The 16,646-nt window shown below is 33.9% G+C and overlaps 1 protein-coding gene across 1 annotated transcript in view; it reads left to right on the top strand.

Annotated features, from left to right (window-relative positions):
• The window catches only part of epas1b (endothelial PAS domain protein 1b), an 82,414-nt gene that overhangs the window by 12,766 nt on the left and 53,002 nt on the right, over nt 1-16,646 (top strand). Inside the window, exon 2 of the mRNA XM_056471013.1 lies at nt 14,906-15,096. Coding sequence (XP_056326988.1) covers nt 14,906-15,096 — 191 coding nt within the window. The remainder of the gene's footprint in view (nt 1-14,905; nt 15,097-16,646) is intronic.

Genomic DNA, 16,646 nt, shown 5'->3' with positions numbered 1-16,646 from the left:
AAATATATTTTGCTTGCATATATTAAATATAAATAAATCACCTCAAAGTGCAAAATTTAACTGGAGGGATGTTACATCCTTGCCTCACTGCACCTTGCTCCCTGTTAAGTATCAACAGATTGCTCTGATCACAATCACTCGAAGGCCTGTGGGTTTGTGTCTGGACTTTTAGCATCTGACTGCTGTGTCCTAAAGCATGAAGAAGTTTGTTATGGAAAAAAAAAGAAGCTGTGTGACAGAACAGCAGATGGCTGCAACTGACACTTTTAGCTGGCTGGTTCTACCTGAGGCTACACAGTGACATATATTCTTCATTGACAATGTGATTAAAATCGTGGGCCGAGCAGAGACAATAAGAGGAGTCACAAATCAGTCACAAAAAAATAATAATGATAAAAAAGTCTGAGATAGTTGAGAGCTGTCTTGTGTTGATGTTTGACAAACTGCTCTTTCACACTTAAATGAAAAATTCATAATTTTCGCACACTCGATTTACAACTTGATCATAGTGGATAAACATTTTAATGTAATTAATATGTTTTTATAGATTTTGTTAGTTTTTTTGATTGAATTTATTAATATTTTATGTTTTCATATTCATATATTTTTTATTTTATTTAGATTTAGTTAAGTCAGAAATCTTGCCTTGGCAAGTGGCTTAAATTTGTTTGTCTGTTTTGCTTGCTTGAAACAAAAATATTTTTCTGTACTATTAGTTTTAAAGATATCCCTGTCCTGTGATACTGGAGCCATAAAAGAACTTTGTTTGTATGTTTGGTAATAATCAAGTGTTTAAGACATTTGTTTTATTCATGTCTGTGGACAAGTATTGAACTAAATAGTTCTGACTATTTCTGACTTCTGTTCTAAAATTATAATAAAAGTTTTTAGGTCATTTGAAAATTAATTAAACAAGCAAACTAACTATAACAAACATGCATGCGTTGGATTTATTATATATATTAGAATTTTAGAAACTTGAAAAATAAAAATTACCCAGCTGCAATCTTATATAAATAAGCTAAATAGAAGTATTAGAAATCCAATTAAAAATAGAAATTTATTTGTAATTAAATTAATTATATACACCCCGGTCCGTAGCCAGCCTATTGAAAGGGGTGGTTCTTTTTTCTGAAAAAGTGGACCTTTTTTGCAGTTATTATTTTTATCAAATTATGCATTTTAGTGACATTTTAAGAACTAATCTTTGCTGGATCAGCTTGTCGGATGGGGATCATAACCACACTTTTTTTTGTTAATTTTCAATCACACTTTATTTTGATGGTCCGTTTGTTGAATTAAGTTACATTAAATCTACATGCCAACTAATTCCCATTAGATTATAAGCAGACTGTTAGGTTGGGGTTAGTGTACGTTGACTTGTATTTACAAAGTTTCTTATAGTTAAATGTCTGTTGAAGGAGCAGTATCAACAGATATTAAGCAGACAGTCTACTAATACTCAAATGGGCCATCAAAATAAAGTGTTACCAAATTTCCTACAATTTTGTAAAATTGGTAACCATAATATTTTACTATGAAGTATTTACCTATAAATTTGGATTTAATTTGGATTTGAACTGTAAATTAATCCAGTTTTATAAATATTGTATTATATTTATAAAAATTAAGCATTTTTAAAAAAATGAATAAAGAAATATGACAAAAAAAAATTTATATACAAATTTATTATCATACATCATCTAGTTTAAATAAAATTAATATGGTAAAACTTGTTTTAAAGTAAAAACTGTAGCCTAAAGGCAAATAACAAACTGACCAGCTCATTCAACTTTCCTCAGTGACAATTTGACCACTTGAATAATATTTTTTTTGCCTTAAAGCCGTCTTCTATCAATAATTTTCTCAATTTATGATGGTATAGCAGTCAAAAATGGGATAAATGAGCTCTTGTTTGGGTCAAATTCTGGACTTCAAATTCAAATTCTGGGGGTGGGTCTTTTGATCCACCTGAACCCCCCCCTGGCTATGGCCCTGTACTCAAAATGATGTATGCTTTTTGTTGGAGCTAAAACAACACAATTGAGTTTTTTTGGGGACAACTTAACTGTTTCAATTCACATTAATTTGTAAATCTAATAAGCTAACTTAATTCCTTCAAGTTTGCCCAACACAAATCAATTGTGTGGATTTTTTAAGGTGTATTATACATGTTTGGAATGACATGTAAGAAACGATTAATGTTACTAGAAAAAATGATAAATCTTGCTAGAATAAAAATTTCCCTTTAAGTAATAGCAGATTATACAGTATCTTGATTTTTAGAATTCATCTTTTGATAGGTCTTTAAACTGAATTGGCTCATCTCTAGCCGTTAACGCAAATGCTAAAAAATGTGTTGTGCGGTGCATGTGACTGTGACAAGATTTAAAATTTAAACATAATATTCTCTTTATCATTTATTGTAAAGATGTTGACTAAAAAGAAGCAATGAAAAAGTAAATTGCTTCACTGTGATTTGTAGACATTTTACTTTAGTGTGCTAAAAGTGCTTGCTTTCTATTAACGCTTTCTCAGGGGCATGGTGATGTAGTGCATAAAGCAATCATTTCTGTTGAATGAAATGCTGCATAGAGAAATGGCAGGTATGTGCTTTGTAGGGATCATTTGGAGCTATGTCTCGCTTCATTCATGCACCATTAGCATCATGCAACTTTGAGTTTCAAAGTAGCATGTTCCATTTGTCTGAATCTGATGCTGAGCAAGATATGGTTCAGGTGAAGAACACATTGGAAGAATACACTGATGTCGAGTCAGTTTTATGCTTAAGGTCTCATAAACTGTATGTGAACCATGAAGATTCATTACACAAGACTAAAACCTCAGCATTGCTCGTTTACCTCATGCTCTAGGAATTCTTGAAAAAAAAGCTTGGTGTTAATGCCCGCATCCACAAACTCAGGTGATTTCATGAACTTCATTTTTTTTTGATAGATATGCTGATCAAATTTTGGCTTGGTTTATTTTCTAGGTCCTCATCGAGCTCTGATTTGGAAAGCTTCGAGTAATGAACCTTTTTCTGATACAATTAAGTTGAACAGTTCACTGGTTCAGAAAGCTTCATTTCACCATCATTTGAAAACAATAAACAAGGCAAGGCTCCAAAACAGAGACAGTCCTCGCTGTAGCCCTGCAGCTTGATGACATAGTTGACCAGGTCCACTTCATAGTTGACGATCGCCTACACCTCCCTCTACCCTAAACCCAACCATCATAATAGCATGGCCGTTACCTTAGTGGGTGGTACAAGCTCCACTATGTAGTTGACAATCACCTACACAACTTCCCCTACTTTAAACCCAACCGTCACAGTAGCATGGGTGCTATCTTAGTGGGCAGTACAAGGTCCACTATGTAGTTAGCGATTGCTTACAGCTCCCCCTACCATAAACCTAACCGTCACAGTAAGCATGGGCATTACCTTAGTTGGCAGTACAAGATTCACTACGTAGTTGATGATCACCTACGTTATCAAGCTGCGGGCTGCTGCAAGGACATCCTGCAAAAACATGGCGAGGCTAAACAAGGAGAACGCTTTGACTCAGCCAAGAGTGTGTGTGTGAATGAGATGTTTTCATAGTCATAGTAATCAGTCTATCATGAGCTTCCAGCTGTGTGTGTTTGTGTAATCAGGGGGAATCAGGAACTGGTGTGTGAGTGCAGAGACTATTGGGAATTGTAGTTCATTTCAGTAGCAGAATTGTAGTCTGGGTGATAGTTCATGTTTTCCAGCGATCTGCACAGGCTAGATCTCTGGTGATCTCTTTCTTTTTCACACACAAAGAATGAGTTTTTTATTCCAAGTATAATAATTTAAGGAATGTATAATAATATTTACAAAATGTATTACAAAACACATTTTGTTATTGCAGTTACAAAACTTTTTTTTTTTTTTACTTTTAAAATGGATACATTTAACAGTATTTTGACAAACAGACAGATAGATAAATAGATAGATAGATCATAGTAGTTTTTCAGTTAAATGAATAATTCTGTAAAATTCACTTGTAACAGTCTGTCAGCAGGTTACTGAGGTTTTGGCCATGAATGTCAGTGGTGAGTTCTAGGAGAGGTTCACACTACAAGGCTGGAATAGCTAGCGGGACAGAGCTTAATTTAGTGCATTTCACATAAGGCAAATGACCATTCTTCCAGTCATAAGTTGGCATGTCATTGTTGGCATGCCTGAATAGGTCAGGACTGCTTAGTCAGGTTACGTGTTTGTTTATGGCTGCTCCCATGCCGTGCAACCATTTTATCATTAACCACATCAGTGAGTGCAAGGCCACAGGTCCACCTGTTCAGCCCACCTGCTAAACATAGTTCTAACTAATTTTCCAAGTCAGTACCTCAGTTATGTTTAAGCTGTTTATTTGTGGCTTTTTTAGGGTCTGAAGTGTGCTCTTATTTCAGCTTCGGCTCTGTGACTTCAGGAGCCCCACACGGAAGTTCATTTGTCAAACTGAAATAGATCATATGGCCTCATGACAGCTTGACGTCTATCACTCTTCTGTTAAATACTTTGAATTCTCAGTTTGGTCTGGATGGTTTAACAGAATGCGAATCTTAGCTCAAGCTTTTGGTAAAGCAATATTGGATACTTTAAGTCTCACAGAACAAAATGCAGTTTGTTTGTTTAATTGTGTTGCTGTGTTCATGTTGGATTAGAAATTGGCCAATGATATTAGTGTTTACTTTTGTACTTACAAAGTACAACTGTTCAAGTGATGTTACAAAGTCATCTTAAAGGGATAGGGTATCTAAAAATTAACATTTACTCACCCTCAAGGGGTTTTAAACCTTTATGAGTTTCTTTCTTTTCTATTGAACTCAACATTATTATTTAGAAAAAAAAATGTCAGAAACCTGAAACCATTGAATTCCTTGAGAAAACAAACACTAAGTCAGTGGTTACAGGTTTTCAGGATTAACAAAATCTTCAACAGAAGAAATAAATGCAAACAGATGTTTTATAAATAAATGACTGCAGTTTCAGTTTTGGGTAAACTGGATGTATTGTTAATGTTACGTTTAGTAAATGGAGCCAATCAGTGGTTTTGGTTAACATCATGCCTTAGTGCCATATACTATACATTTTCTGTGACCTTAAATTCATACGCATGTGAACAGAAATGAGAGGGGGGGAAATCATATGCAAGGAAGTTTTGTCTAGCTGTGGAACCCATTTAAAGTGAACAATAATTTAACAACAGAGGATCTTAATGTCACATATTGATGTCTTTGCTCAACACAAACGCTTCAAAGATGCAAGGCTTGCAATGTTGAAAGAAAACAGAGCAGATAATATCATATAGTAATGTTTAATTTTGTAATTGTTGCTTAATTTTAATTTTAACTTTAGTTGTGTTTTATTTGAATGATTATTTTTATTTAAATTAGCATTTTATTATTTTTGTTTAATTCGTCACTCCATACGTTGTAATTAAACATATATAATTTGTAATTATTGATGCATATATTGTCATATATTTATATTTTTAGGTGTTTGCATCAAATAGATTTCTTTTTTGTGAATAGCATTATTTTAGATGTGGACTAGCCTTATCTGGCATCCATTTACATTATAGCTGAAATCAAAACCTTTTTATTAGCATATTCTGTTTCAGGGTGACGTGGTGGCGCAGTAGGTAGTGCTGTCGCCTCACAGCAAGAAGGTTGATGGTTTGAGCCTCGGATGGGTCAGTTGGCATTTCTGTGTGGAGTTTGCATGTTCTCTCCATGTTTGCGTGGGTTTCCTCCAGGTGCTCCGGTTTCCCCCACAGTCCAAAGACATGTGGTACAGGTGAATTGGGTAAGCCAAATTGGCCATAGTGTATGTGTGTGAAGGAGTGTGTATGGATGTTTCCCAGTGATGGGTTGCCGCTGGAAGGGCATCCGCTGCGTAACATATGCTGGATAATATGATGGTTTATTCCGCTGTGGCGACCCCAGATTAATAAAGGGACAAAGCCGAAAAGAAAATGAATGAATGAATATTCTGTTTAATGTTTGCCTATTTGATATAAATTCATCAAATAAATGTAAAAAAAACAAAACAAAAAAAACTGTCTGTTGGAAGACACTTTTACTTAGTGTACATTAGTGTACATCAAAGTACTGTTAAGAAGAATAGAACTAATCAAAGCAACAATTAAGGACAATAGAAGCAATTTAAAGCAACAAAAGAACAAAAAGAACTAAAATGGTAATTCCCACTTAGTCTTATGCAGTATACTGAAAGTGTTAGCAATAGAGGGTCGAGTGTTGAACCCCGGACAAACAATATATTTATATGAATATGAAGCCATCATACAATATGGCTTGATGGGAGGGAACAACTGGTCAGAGTATCGCTCTTTCCTGATATATAAAACATTTAAATTTTATGGCCTATTCACACCAGGAATGATAACTGTATGAATTATTTTGATGTGATCACTTTCAGTAAGGTTTTTTGACAGCCAATCTGAATGTATCAAATTATGAGCATGAGCTTTTAGGCTGGAGAACACTTCAATGATTGATCAGAATCACATTTGATAATGTGGATCCTGTAGATCCTAATAATCTATAATGCTCTTATTGAGCCTCATTTACCAATAACTTCTTAAGAATTTTTGTTCATTTGCTCTTAAGAAATTTCATAAGTGCAATTTTCACCAAATTCACAAAATGACCTTTGTTCTGAATACCTTGTCTTATTTGAAAGTATGTGGCCGTTTTTTTAAATTAGCATATGAAACAGCCCACAATTGACCATCAAAGGACACAATATCGCAAAGCTGTGTGCAAAAAGATGTGCGGACTGTGCAGAATTTTTATTATTGTCATTTACATTATCATTATAGAAACTTAAGCTATATACAGTGCTCAGCATAATTGAGTACACCCTGTTTTGAAATTGAATATTTTTATTCATTTCTCAGTGAATATAGGCTATGTATTTTAGTCACCAAACATATTTAGAAATTGAAAGATAATACAATTAAATTTAAGCAGAATATTGCAAAAAAAATTTGAATTTTCTTGCTTCTCTTGATTTTTCCTCTTTTAACATATAAATTTGGGTGTACAAGTTTTTGGACCGTTATCGTAAGTTAGTTTGTGATGTAATGTAATGTATATGCACAAATATAATATTGTATAGCTTCCTAATAAAAATATGAATTTAAAAGATAGATTTGTGAGGGGCGTACTTATATATTCTGAGCACTGTATATCATATAGCCTACAACATGCTCTCACCTTTTTGTATGTTTTTACATTTTGGAAGGTGTACAATTTACATGTGTGGTTTCAACATCCAAATGCATTTCGACCTGTCTATTTCTATAGGATGTATCCACAGATCACCTTCTGAAGTAGTTTGAGCGATTGAATTTATATCAATCTTGATTGCTTATTTATGTGTATATGGAGAGAGGCATGTAACTTTTATTGAAATACTTATTTGTTTTTTGTATGTTGTATTGTTATTGTTCATGTATGTGATGACTGCAGCTGAGGGCAAATTTCCCTAACTGGGACAATAAAGTTTTACCTTAGTCTCAAATGCATTTTGGACGGCATTTACAGTGCACCTGCACTTTTCACAACTGGATGGTTATTCAATTAAAAAAGAAAAAAGAAAAAAGCATGGACCCTTTTCAGATGACGCATTTAACGAACATCGTAATCTTAAATACTTGAAAGTTTTTATTATGTTGATTTTTAAAAAATGTATAAACATTTATATGCATTTATGCATGTATTATATCATTTTTGCTTCAGATGACAAAAAATTAATTATCACTTATGCAAGTTTTTTCTAATGCAGTGTCTAAACGGGTTAAAGAGAGTAAATTTGACGCTATTCTCTCCTCTGCCTGTAGTCATCAGCCTCACACTATATTTTTTTCCTTTTTCTGAAAGTCTTGATAACAGCAACGTGACCTTTTTCTTTTATTATTTCAGCAAACAGCATTGTAAAAAAAATATTTGTTAAGTCGAAGTTTATGACGACTTCTGCTGCTGAGAAACCCGGAAATGAGAAAAGGGTCTATTAAGTGACCAGGTGTAAACAGCACCTAGGTCTTACCTGCCAACACTCCCGTTTTTCCTGGGAGTCTTCCGTATTTTAGACCCATCTCCCACACCCCTCCCGTTTTGTAATTTCTCTCGGAAAACTCCTGTAATTTCAATGCACTATCACTTTCATTCAGAAACATTTCATGTATGCCCCCCGTGACAAATGAGATATTGGATGCGAGGAACTGCTGGAAGAGTTTAGTTTTAATGGAATGTTTAATACCGCACGTCGTATGCGGGAAAAAAAACCCTCTGCATTTCTGGGTAACATAGATGCACTCGGTAGGTAGCGTCAGAAAGCCGTGTGTGTGTAGACCATCCTGTCTCAAAATGTGGCAAAAATTCTACACGACGGTAATAGTTCCATTAAGGTGTTTACATTCGGAGAGTCCATAATATTGTAGTGATATTAACATACTGTAAACTATACTGTAAATTTTGAGTATGTCTTTAAAAACTGAAAGGGTACAGCTGACGATACTAACTAACTTTGCAATCTGAATAAACATAGACAAAGAAGACTGTTCACACAATTACCAAATCTGTAGGGACAGGACAATCAACACCAACTGGAACCGCGTCTTTTTTTTAAAAGAAGACAAGTGGCAAATCCGGATTTCACCGTTTCCAGATACAAAAAGCTCTCGGGTAAAAAATGTTCCTTACAAACGTATTTCTGTCACGTGTCGCGTGCACTCTAATCCACATGTGAGTCCAGCTGCGCTCTCATAGTGGGGAATTAAAAACAACCTTCATTGCAGCACATTTATAAACACAACACTGCTGACCCATGTCTCCAAACAATTCTTCTTCCACTTGTTTTAATTATGGTTGACAACACAACGTGTCATCTCTCTGCCGTCTGAGCACTATAACAGTCTTCAAAGCTATCTTGCATATTAATGAAGTTGCACCTCATACAAAATAGAGTGCGCTGATTGGTTCGAAGGTTCAAAGACATCACGTTGTACCTGCCGGTACAGACATCCAGTCTACATGCTGGAATTCACACAAGGATCTCATGGCTGTGATGTAGCTTCCATATTTCTTTTCAAACTGTAAGAACGAATTTGCTCGAAATAACACAAACATTTTCAGTTTTTAGTTAAATATATGTGTCCTAATAGTGTTTTTAGCAGCGTGGAAAACATATATGACTGTCAACATCTCAAAAACTCCAGTTGTGTTTTGGTGTTTTGTGACCCTTTAACATTTATTTATACTTAAAATAAATTACCAATACATCACATTCAAATACTATACTTTTTTGACTATACTGAACAAAACTGCTTTAACAGATCTTTTTGAAACATCAGCATCACTCAAATATGCATTGGACTGGTCTGGAGTGTTTTTAGATACTGCTCTTAGTTAAGAACACATTTCAGATAGAAAAACATTAACAAATGTCAGAATCTTTGAGAAAAGTGTGCAAGTATGATTTAGGAAAATATTTGTTCATAAAATTGGGTTTAAATGAGGCCCAATGTTAATGACTGTCAAAAATGAACTCACTGTACCTAGATATTGCATTAATAAATGTAAAACTATTTTTACAAAAAGTTTGCATCATAGTAAGATGCTTGTACAATGTAATAAAACAGTAAATTTCACATTGACCCACGATGTCTGCAAAACACCTCACTTGTGTTCAACTTGCAGGCATTTCTTTGTCTTACTGAAATAGCTCACTCTGAATGAAGGACATTGACCAGCAGAGAGCAGGTGAAATTACTGTCATGGCAACCATATTACATTGCAAGCTAGTTTTTACTGAAGGAACTTGCAGTGGCATAAAAACACCTTCACTTCTGTTTAAAATGTCTTTGACAGTCAGTCATCTAATTTAACAGGTGATCTTATGCTTGAAAAACCTAATAAGATAATTAAACTAACACACTTACCATGCTTAGCACATTTGCGCTGAAGGGTTGTGGTGTAACAAGCAATAACAATAGCTATTCTTCAGGTCATTGCCTGTTTTTCTTCGTCGGCCATCGTATGGTCCTGTAGGATTACATAATGGCCTTCAGACATCTGCGTGTGCTATAGAGGGTTCAGCAGGTTCACTAGACTGTTTCATGCCCTGAGTGAGCAGCATATCTCCATTGTTTAATGTCCTGCAGTATCCTCTTTATCTGTGCCCTAACGATACAGTAGACTAGACTGTCTGTACTTCAGAACTGTTCTTCCAGAGAGCTCTGCTTCCAGTCTAAAGGAATAAATGAAGCGCACAAGACGTTTTGAGAGATGAGATCTTGAGCTCGCCTTGGACTTTTACTTCAAATGAGAGGAGGAATTGAATTTATTGACTGCTTTTGTGTATGGCATGCCTGCAGTATTGGCATTTTTGTATTAGGAATGTTGAGTGGTACAGAGTGACCACTTTCTCTAGTAGTGGCTGAGTATGAATCATCTTTGCTTGTAAGGTGGTTCACAAAGGCCTTTCTATAAAAAACTTTCTTTTTTATTATCATTTGTCTTGTGCAGATATTGAATTTGGTGGGACAATATGTGGATGTCAAACACTTCGACATGGTGTCCACGGAAACCAGCCCAGTATCTGTTTATTTTCTTTTAAACATAGCAAGTGGAGGAAAAGACACAATTATTGTTTTTGCTCTTCAATTTTTACCTTATCACAACTGATCTAGTAGAAGACCACTATGTTTTTATTAAGAAACAAATACTTAAAGCAATACTTTTTTATAAATGCAATTTTTAAATGTACTGTATATATAAAAATGTAAAAATGACTGTAAATCTGATCTGTGATGTTTTTGAAATTACACCGTTTTAAATGTCTGTTGAGCTACACTCGTAGTGGTGCAATATGGCTGTATATCAGCACTGGTGGGAGGCATGCGTTGCCACAGGCTGAGTGCCCTAGTGTTCCACCAGTGATGATATACAGCCATATTGCACTGAACTCAGAAACTCATCGTGAGAATGGAGATGTCTGCATATTTGAGCCAGTCTGTCAGATAAAATTGCTTAAAAACACTTTAATATTTTAGAGAACGTAGTAAAAGTTTGCATAGCCAATGACTGGTCATATCCACCCATGACCAACCCATAAGTAAATATGCAGCCTATTTTTTAATTACCTGACTGGTGCATTAACAGCAGCACCCACTAAGATAACTGATAAATTATGTACTCGCATTGGGCAGTGTCACACACGTGATGCAACTCGTCATAAAGAACCAGAAAAAAATTAAACATGCTAGACTTTCTGCAACGGTGTCATGAGGCATCGCAGGCATGGTCTCGGTTGTCGTGAACTATGCCACATTACACAAGAAGAAATGATAGAATCTTGTGTCACGATGCCTATTTGTCGTTTACGAATCTCTACGACACCCTACGTTAAGAAAATCATGCCAAAATCGTGTGATCTGACCGGGGCTTTAGAATGACCAAAACAACATTTTAGATGTTTTACAATGTGCTCAGTTGGCTGGTTTGTCCATTCGCACACATTTTTACACACATGATCTATTAAAACAAAATCACATGACTTTTTTTAATGCACATACTGGAATTTCGCATCGTTTTCGCTAAGTTTATGCACATCTTTTCTTATAGAATAAAAAGTTTATCCTACTCTGTTACGCGCATGTTTTTTATGCACATTTTTAAAAATTTATGCGTATCTTGGCATTGCCATCAACTGTTTTTTAATGCGCATATCCAAAATTTGCATAAAAATAGGTGGATGGAAACGTAGCTATTGCGGTGTGGGCGGAGGTTCGCTTTGGGTGTGCACAACATCATCTCCATAGGTGGAGCGCACATTTTTTGTTTGTAACTTTGTTTGCAGCTCCACTTCAGAAGGTGAATGATTTGGAGCCAAGTTTGGCTTAGGAATTTACACGTGCAACACCTAACTGCGTGATTGGAAGTCCTTGAGATTTCTTTTGAAGCTTTAAGGAAAAACAATGCATATATTTTGTACAAAGTTTGCCCAAGGATTTTTTAAGTAAATATTTTTTTAATTGTAAAAAAGGTTTTGCAATAAGTATGCAGTTAGCTTAGATATTTCAAATGTAGCCTAAGTTAGTCATTTAAACAACTGTATTAAAAGCAAACATTTCCATAAGTGTCCTCCAAAATTATTCAGAATTCTATTAGTTTTATTTATTGTTAAATTCATTCATTTAGCAACTCCAGTTGCTGACTTCTTTCCCAGCAGGCAAACAACATCATAAGATGTTTAATATTAGGCTAGATTTAGGTCATGACATCAGGTGACCAAAATTCAGTGTCTAGGACAACGTTATTTTGATGTCCAACAACGACGTCAAATTACGTTAATATTTGGTTGATTTTTTTTAGGTTGTGTTGGAAAGTGACCAAAATCCAATGTCTGATAGATTTCATAGTGGTAATGTCCACACAACGTCAAGGTGATATTTGATCTATTTTAGGTTGATATTTAGGTTGGACATTGGACGTTGATTTTCATTTCCAAATAAAATCTAACATCCCCACGACATTGGGGTACAACGTCAATATGATGTCATGTTGACGTCCTGTGCCTGCAGGGTTACTACAAATAGTACAACGGCAAGCGTGTCAAGTAAAAAAGCCTTCACATTTCTCGGCTACGGACGCAGGCAAACGTATAAATCAGCCTTTAGGTTTTGATCCGAATTGTGCATTTCTGGTGATTTTAAATAAAAAATTTTGAAAATTTGTGCTCTTTTCAGTAAAGGGTGATGCTACAAATGCCTGTATGTCAGCATAGTGGCAGATTAAAAAATAAAACTAATGTTCTATACTAATGAGGGAAGGAAAACAAAAAATGTTACACATCCTAATGTATTGGAATTTTATAACCAGAAAGTATTTATATTAAGTATTTATATTTCTTTTTAGCTAACAATTGTTAAACACAAATGCTTACACCCTGTACCTGACAATACTGTACATTTATTTTTCAATAATATTACTGAGTGGCACATTTACAGTGAAGTAAAAAAAGGGAACATTTTATTTTAAGTACTAATTCTTACAATTAGCTTGTGGCTTATTACTTGCTTATCATTAAAATATTGGCTGTTTATTACTTTCAAAAGTACATATTCTGCAGGATCTTCTTTTACATCACTAATCCTACTTAATACCTAAACCTAAAGAATACCTAATGACCATTAATAAGCAGCAAATTATGAGTCTATTGAGGCAGAAGTCATAGTTTATTGTTTATTAAAGTGTGACCAAAAATCTCTTAATGCTGGTAATCGATCTTGTCCTCTGATGTGACACAAACCTCAGCTCAAATACACCAAGTGCACCACCAGCACAAATTTACTTGTTAAACTAGTTATACTAGTTAAATTGAATGGAGTGATGGAATGAATCTTATTTATTATTAAATCGATGCTTTCCTTTAATATAATAATACTATTTTTGTAGTTGAATTGAAAGGAATCATGAAATGAATCTTATTTATTATTAAATTGATGCTTTCTCTTAATTTTATAATATCATTTTTATAGTTAAATTGAATGGAATGATGAAATTAATCTAATTTATTATTAAATCAATGTTTTCCTTTAATATAATAATGCTATTTTTGTAGTTGAATTGAATGGAATCATGAAATTAATCTTATTTATTATTATTTTAATGCTTTCCTGTGATATAATAATTCTATTTTTGTAATTACATTAAATGGAGTCATGAAATGGATCTTATTTAATATTAAATCGATGCTTTTCTTTAATATAATAATACTATTTTGTATTTAAATTGGGTGGATACTTTCAAGAAGTAAAAACAAAATACTACTATTATTATTATTATTATTATTATTATTATTATTATTATTATTATTATTATTATTATTATTATTTAATAAACCTGTCATGGAACATATGTGTGCTAATTTGGGACAATATTGTTGATTATTAAATCCAGGACACAGCTATAAGTGATTATTCCCATAAGCACTTGAACCAGCCTGGAATGTCCCACTTGAATTCTGGCATTGGCCCATTCCCTGCTGACAGCTTGAATAAACAAAGCAATACATTCTATTGCTACATGAGTATTACTGTTATGAGATCCCCTGTGCTGTGTCATTCTTAATGATTACACCGTTTATCATATCTTTCGTGCTGTATGTTTATTCATCATTAAACCTGATAATGATATGATGCTGATGAAAAGATTTAACCAAACTAATTCAGTTGAAGGCAAAGTGAATTTCTGAAAGGATGTCTGTGTGCTTGTGTGCGGATTCACTTGCACCTGCCAGACACTGGCTCTTTCTACGTTGGCTCAGTTTTTGGGCCTGAGGTCTGAATCTTCAAGACTTGAGTTGAATAAGAAGCACTGTCAGAGCCACAAAGAGGCTGTTATTCTCTAAATATCTTCCAAAATATACAGAGAAATGATTAGTGAGCTTGTGAGCGTATCTGTGTTTGTATAAAGCATGGACATAAAAGAAAATAATTTTTAAAAAATGAATTCCGAATTATTTATGACCAGATTTGGGCATTTGCCACATTTTAGGTTAAAAACACAAGACTAAGGATGCACAAAAAAGAAGAAGTGCATTCCACTGTTGCATAAACAAACAAACAAACAAACAAACAAACAAACAAATGAATAGATTAGAAAGGAATAACAATATTTTACCTTTGGAAGTGTTTTGTTTTTTAGAAATTATGGCCCTGGAAATTATTTTTAATCTGTGAAATATTCACATGTCGTACAAAACAGAATTTCGGAATTTTGATTTTAAAAAAGGTAAAAATACAGTACTTCAGATTAAAATAGTTGAATATTTCTATTTGTTCCTCTGTAGGTGCAGCTCAGATCGGCGTAAGGAGAAATCTCGTGATGCGGCACGCTGCAGACGCAGTAAAGAGACAGAGGTGTTTTATGAACTGGCTCATCATCTTCCCCTTCCACACAACATCAGCTCACACCTGGACAAAGCATCCATCATGAGACTGGCCATCAGCTTCCTGCGAACACGCAAACTCCTCACCTCAGGTACACAGTCAGTCCATGACCAATATTATTTCAAACCAGCTTTACTGTATTAAACAAGAAAATCACAGAATCTGCAATGCAAACTATTAAAAAACAAGGCAAATTTAAATCACGCTTACAAACAATAATGTCATTTTTTTCAGCTCTGTTTATTGTCTATTTACTGCCATTATTAAGTTAAATGTTGATTCACCCCAATCTGTTCATTATTAAGCAATTGAAATTGCTGTTCATTAAATTTGATGAACAACATAAATGTCTATTACTGAATATTAGGTGTCCTAAACCCTAGCTAAAGAAACCAAAGTGGTAACCTAAAAAAAAAACTTGGAGAAAAGGGGCAATAATTTTGACCTTAAAATGATTTTTAAAAATTCAAAACTTATTTTAATTTAGCCAAAATAAAACAAATTAGTCTTTCTCCAGAAGAAAAAAATGTTATCAGACATACTATGAAAATTTCTTTGCTCTGTTAAACATTATTTGGGAAATATTTAATAAAGAAAAAAAAATCAAAGAGGGGCTAATAATTCTGACTTCAACTGTATATAAAGCATTTGGATTAAAAAAAATAATTATTTTAAAAATTATTTTCAATATAAAAACATTTTTTTAAATACATATAACAAAAATGCATGCATGAAGACTTTAATAATTGATATTATTAATTTAATTAATAATTGAATATTTTATAGTACTTTTGGTTTGTAAAGGTGTATTTTCATGATCAAATCTGACAAAACTCTTTTACTACAATGGCTCGTTCATATTGGTGCAGTTGCATTTGCTGTTTGATAAAGAAAGGTTATCAAAAGGATGACTCTGCTCTTAGCCCAACATCAAAAACCATGCGACTATTTTTGTCATCATGTCAAAGAAAGAGCCGGGTTGGAAATACACCCTCTGATGATAATCAAATTCTAAACCTCTAGTTTGAGCTGTTATCTGCATGTACTATCATTAGCCCTGCTCTGTTATGAGGAAATGTTTTGTGATGTCAGACGGCATTAACATTACTGTTGTATTATACAAATGAGGAGGCGCTTTATGTAAGGATATAATTGCTTTAGTGAATATTGGACCTGCTGTAACTCTGTCTGGGTTAATTACCTTTCATTGTAGGTGCTAATCGTATAAATCAAAGGCAGCATAAGATGAATACAACAGTTGAATACAAAACCTACAGGGTATGTTTAATAATCAACATGGGACGTGTCGATTTAAGTTATGAAATGGAAAAAAAGAAAGTTCTATCATTTATTTCTGTCTTGTCATTCTGATTAAGCGAGATTTTCTTCTTCAATAGAATTTTAATAATCATGGTGGGCATATCCCTTATTTTCACATCCCAATGTTGACAGGTATGATGATGATTTAACCAAAATCAGCATGAATGAATTCTAAAGTAGCAAACAAATTGCTTGATTAAAGTCTTCTGAGGTCATACAGTATCATTTTACTAAAAATATTTCCAGTCACTAATCAAATCTCTCGGAAACTTTCTGCAACATCTTTTGTGTCTCTGAGAAGAAAGAAATCATATGGGTTTG

This window comes from Danio aesculapii, chromosome 13, assembly GCF_903798145.1.
Source record: "Danio aesculapii chromosome 13, fDanAes4.1, whole genome shotgun sequence".
NCBI lineage: Eukaryota > Metazoa > Chordata > Actinopteri > Cypriniformes > Danionidae > Danio > Danio aesculapii.
The sequence above is the reverse complement of the archived record's forward strand: the minus strand, read 5'-3'. Positions and strand labels throughout refer to the sequence as shown.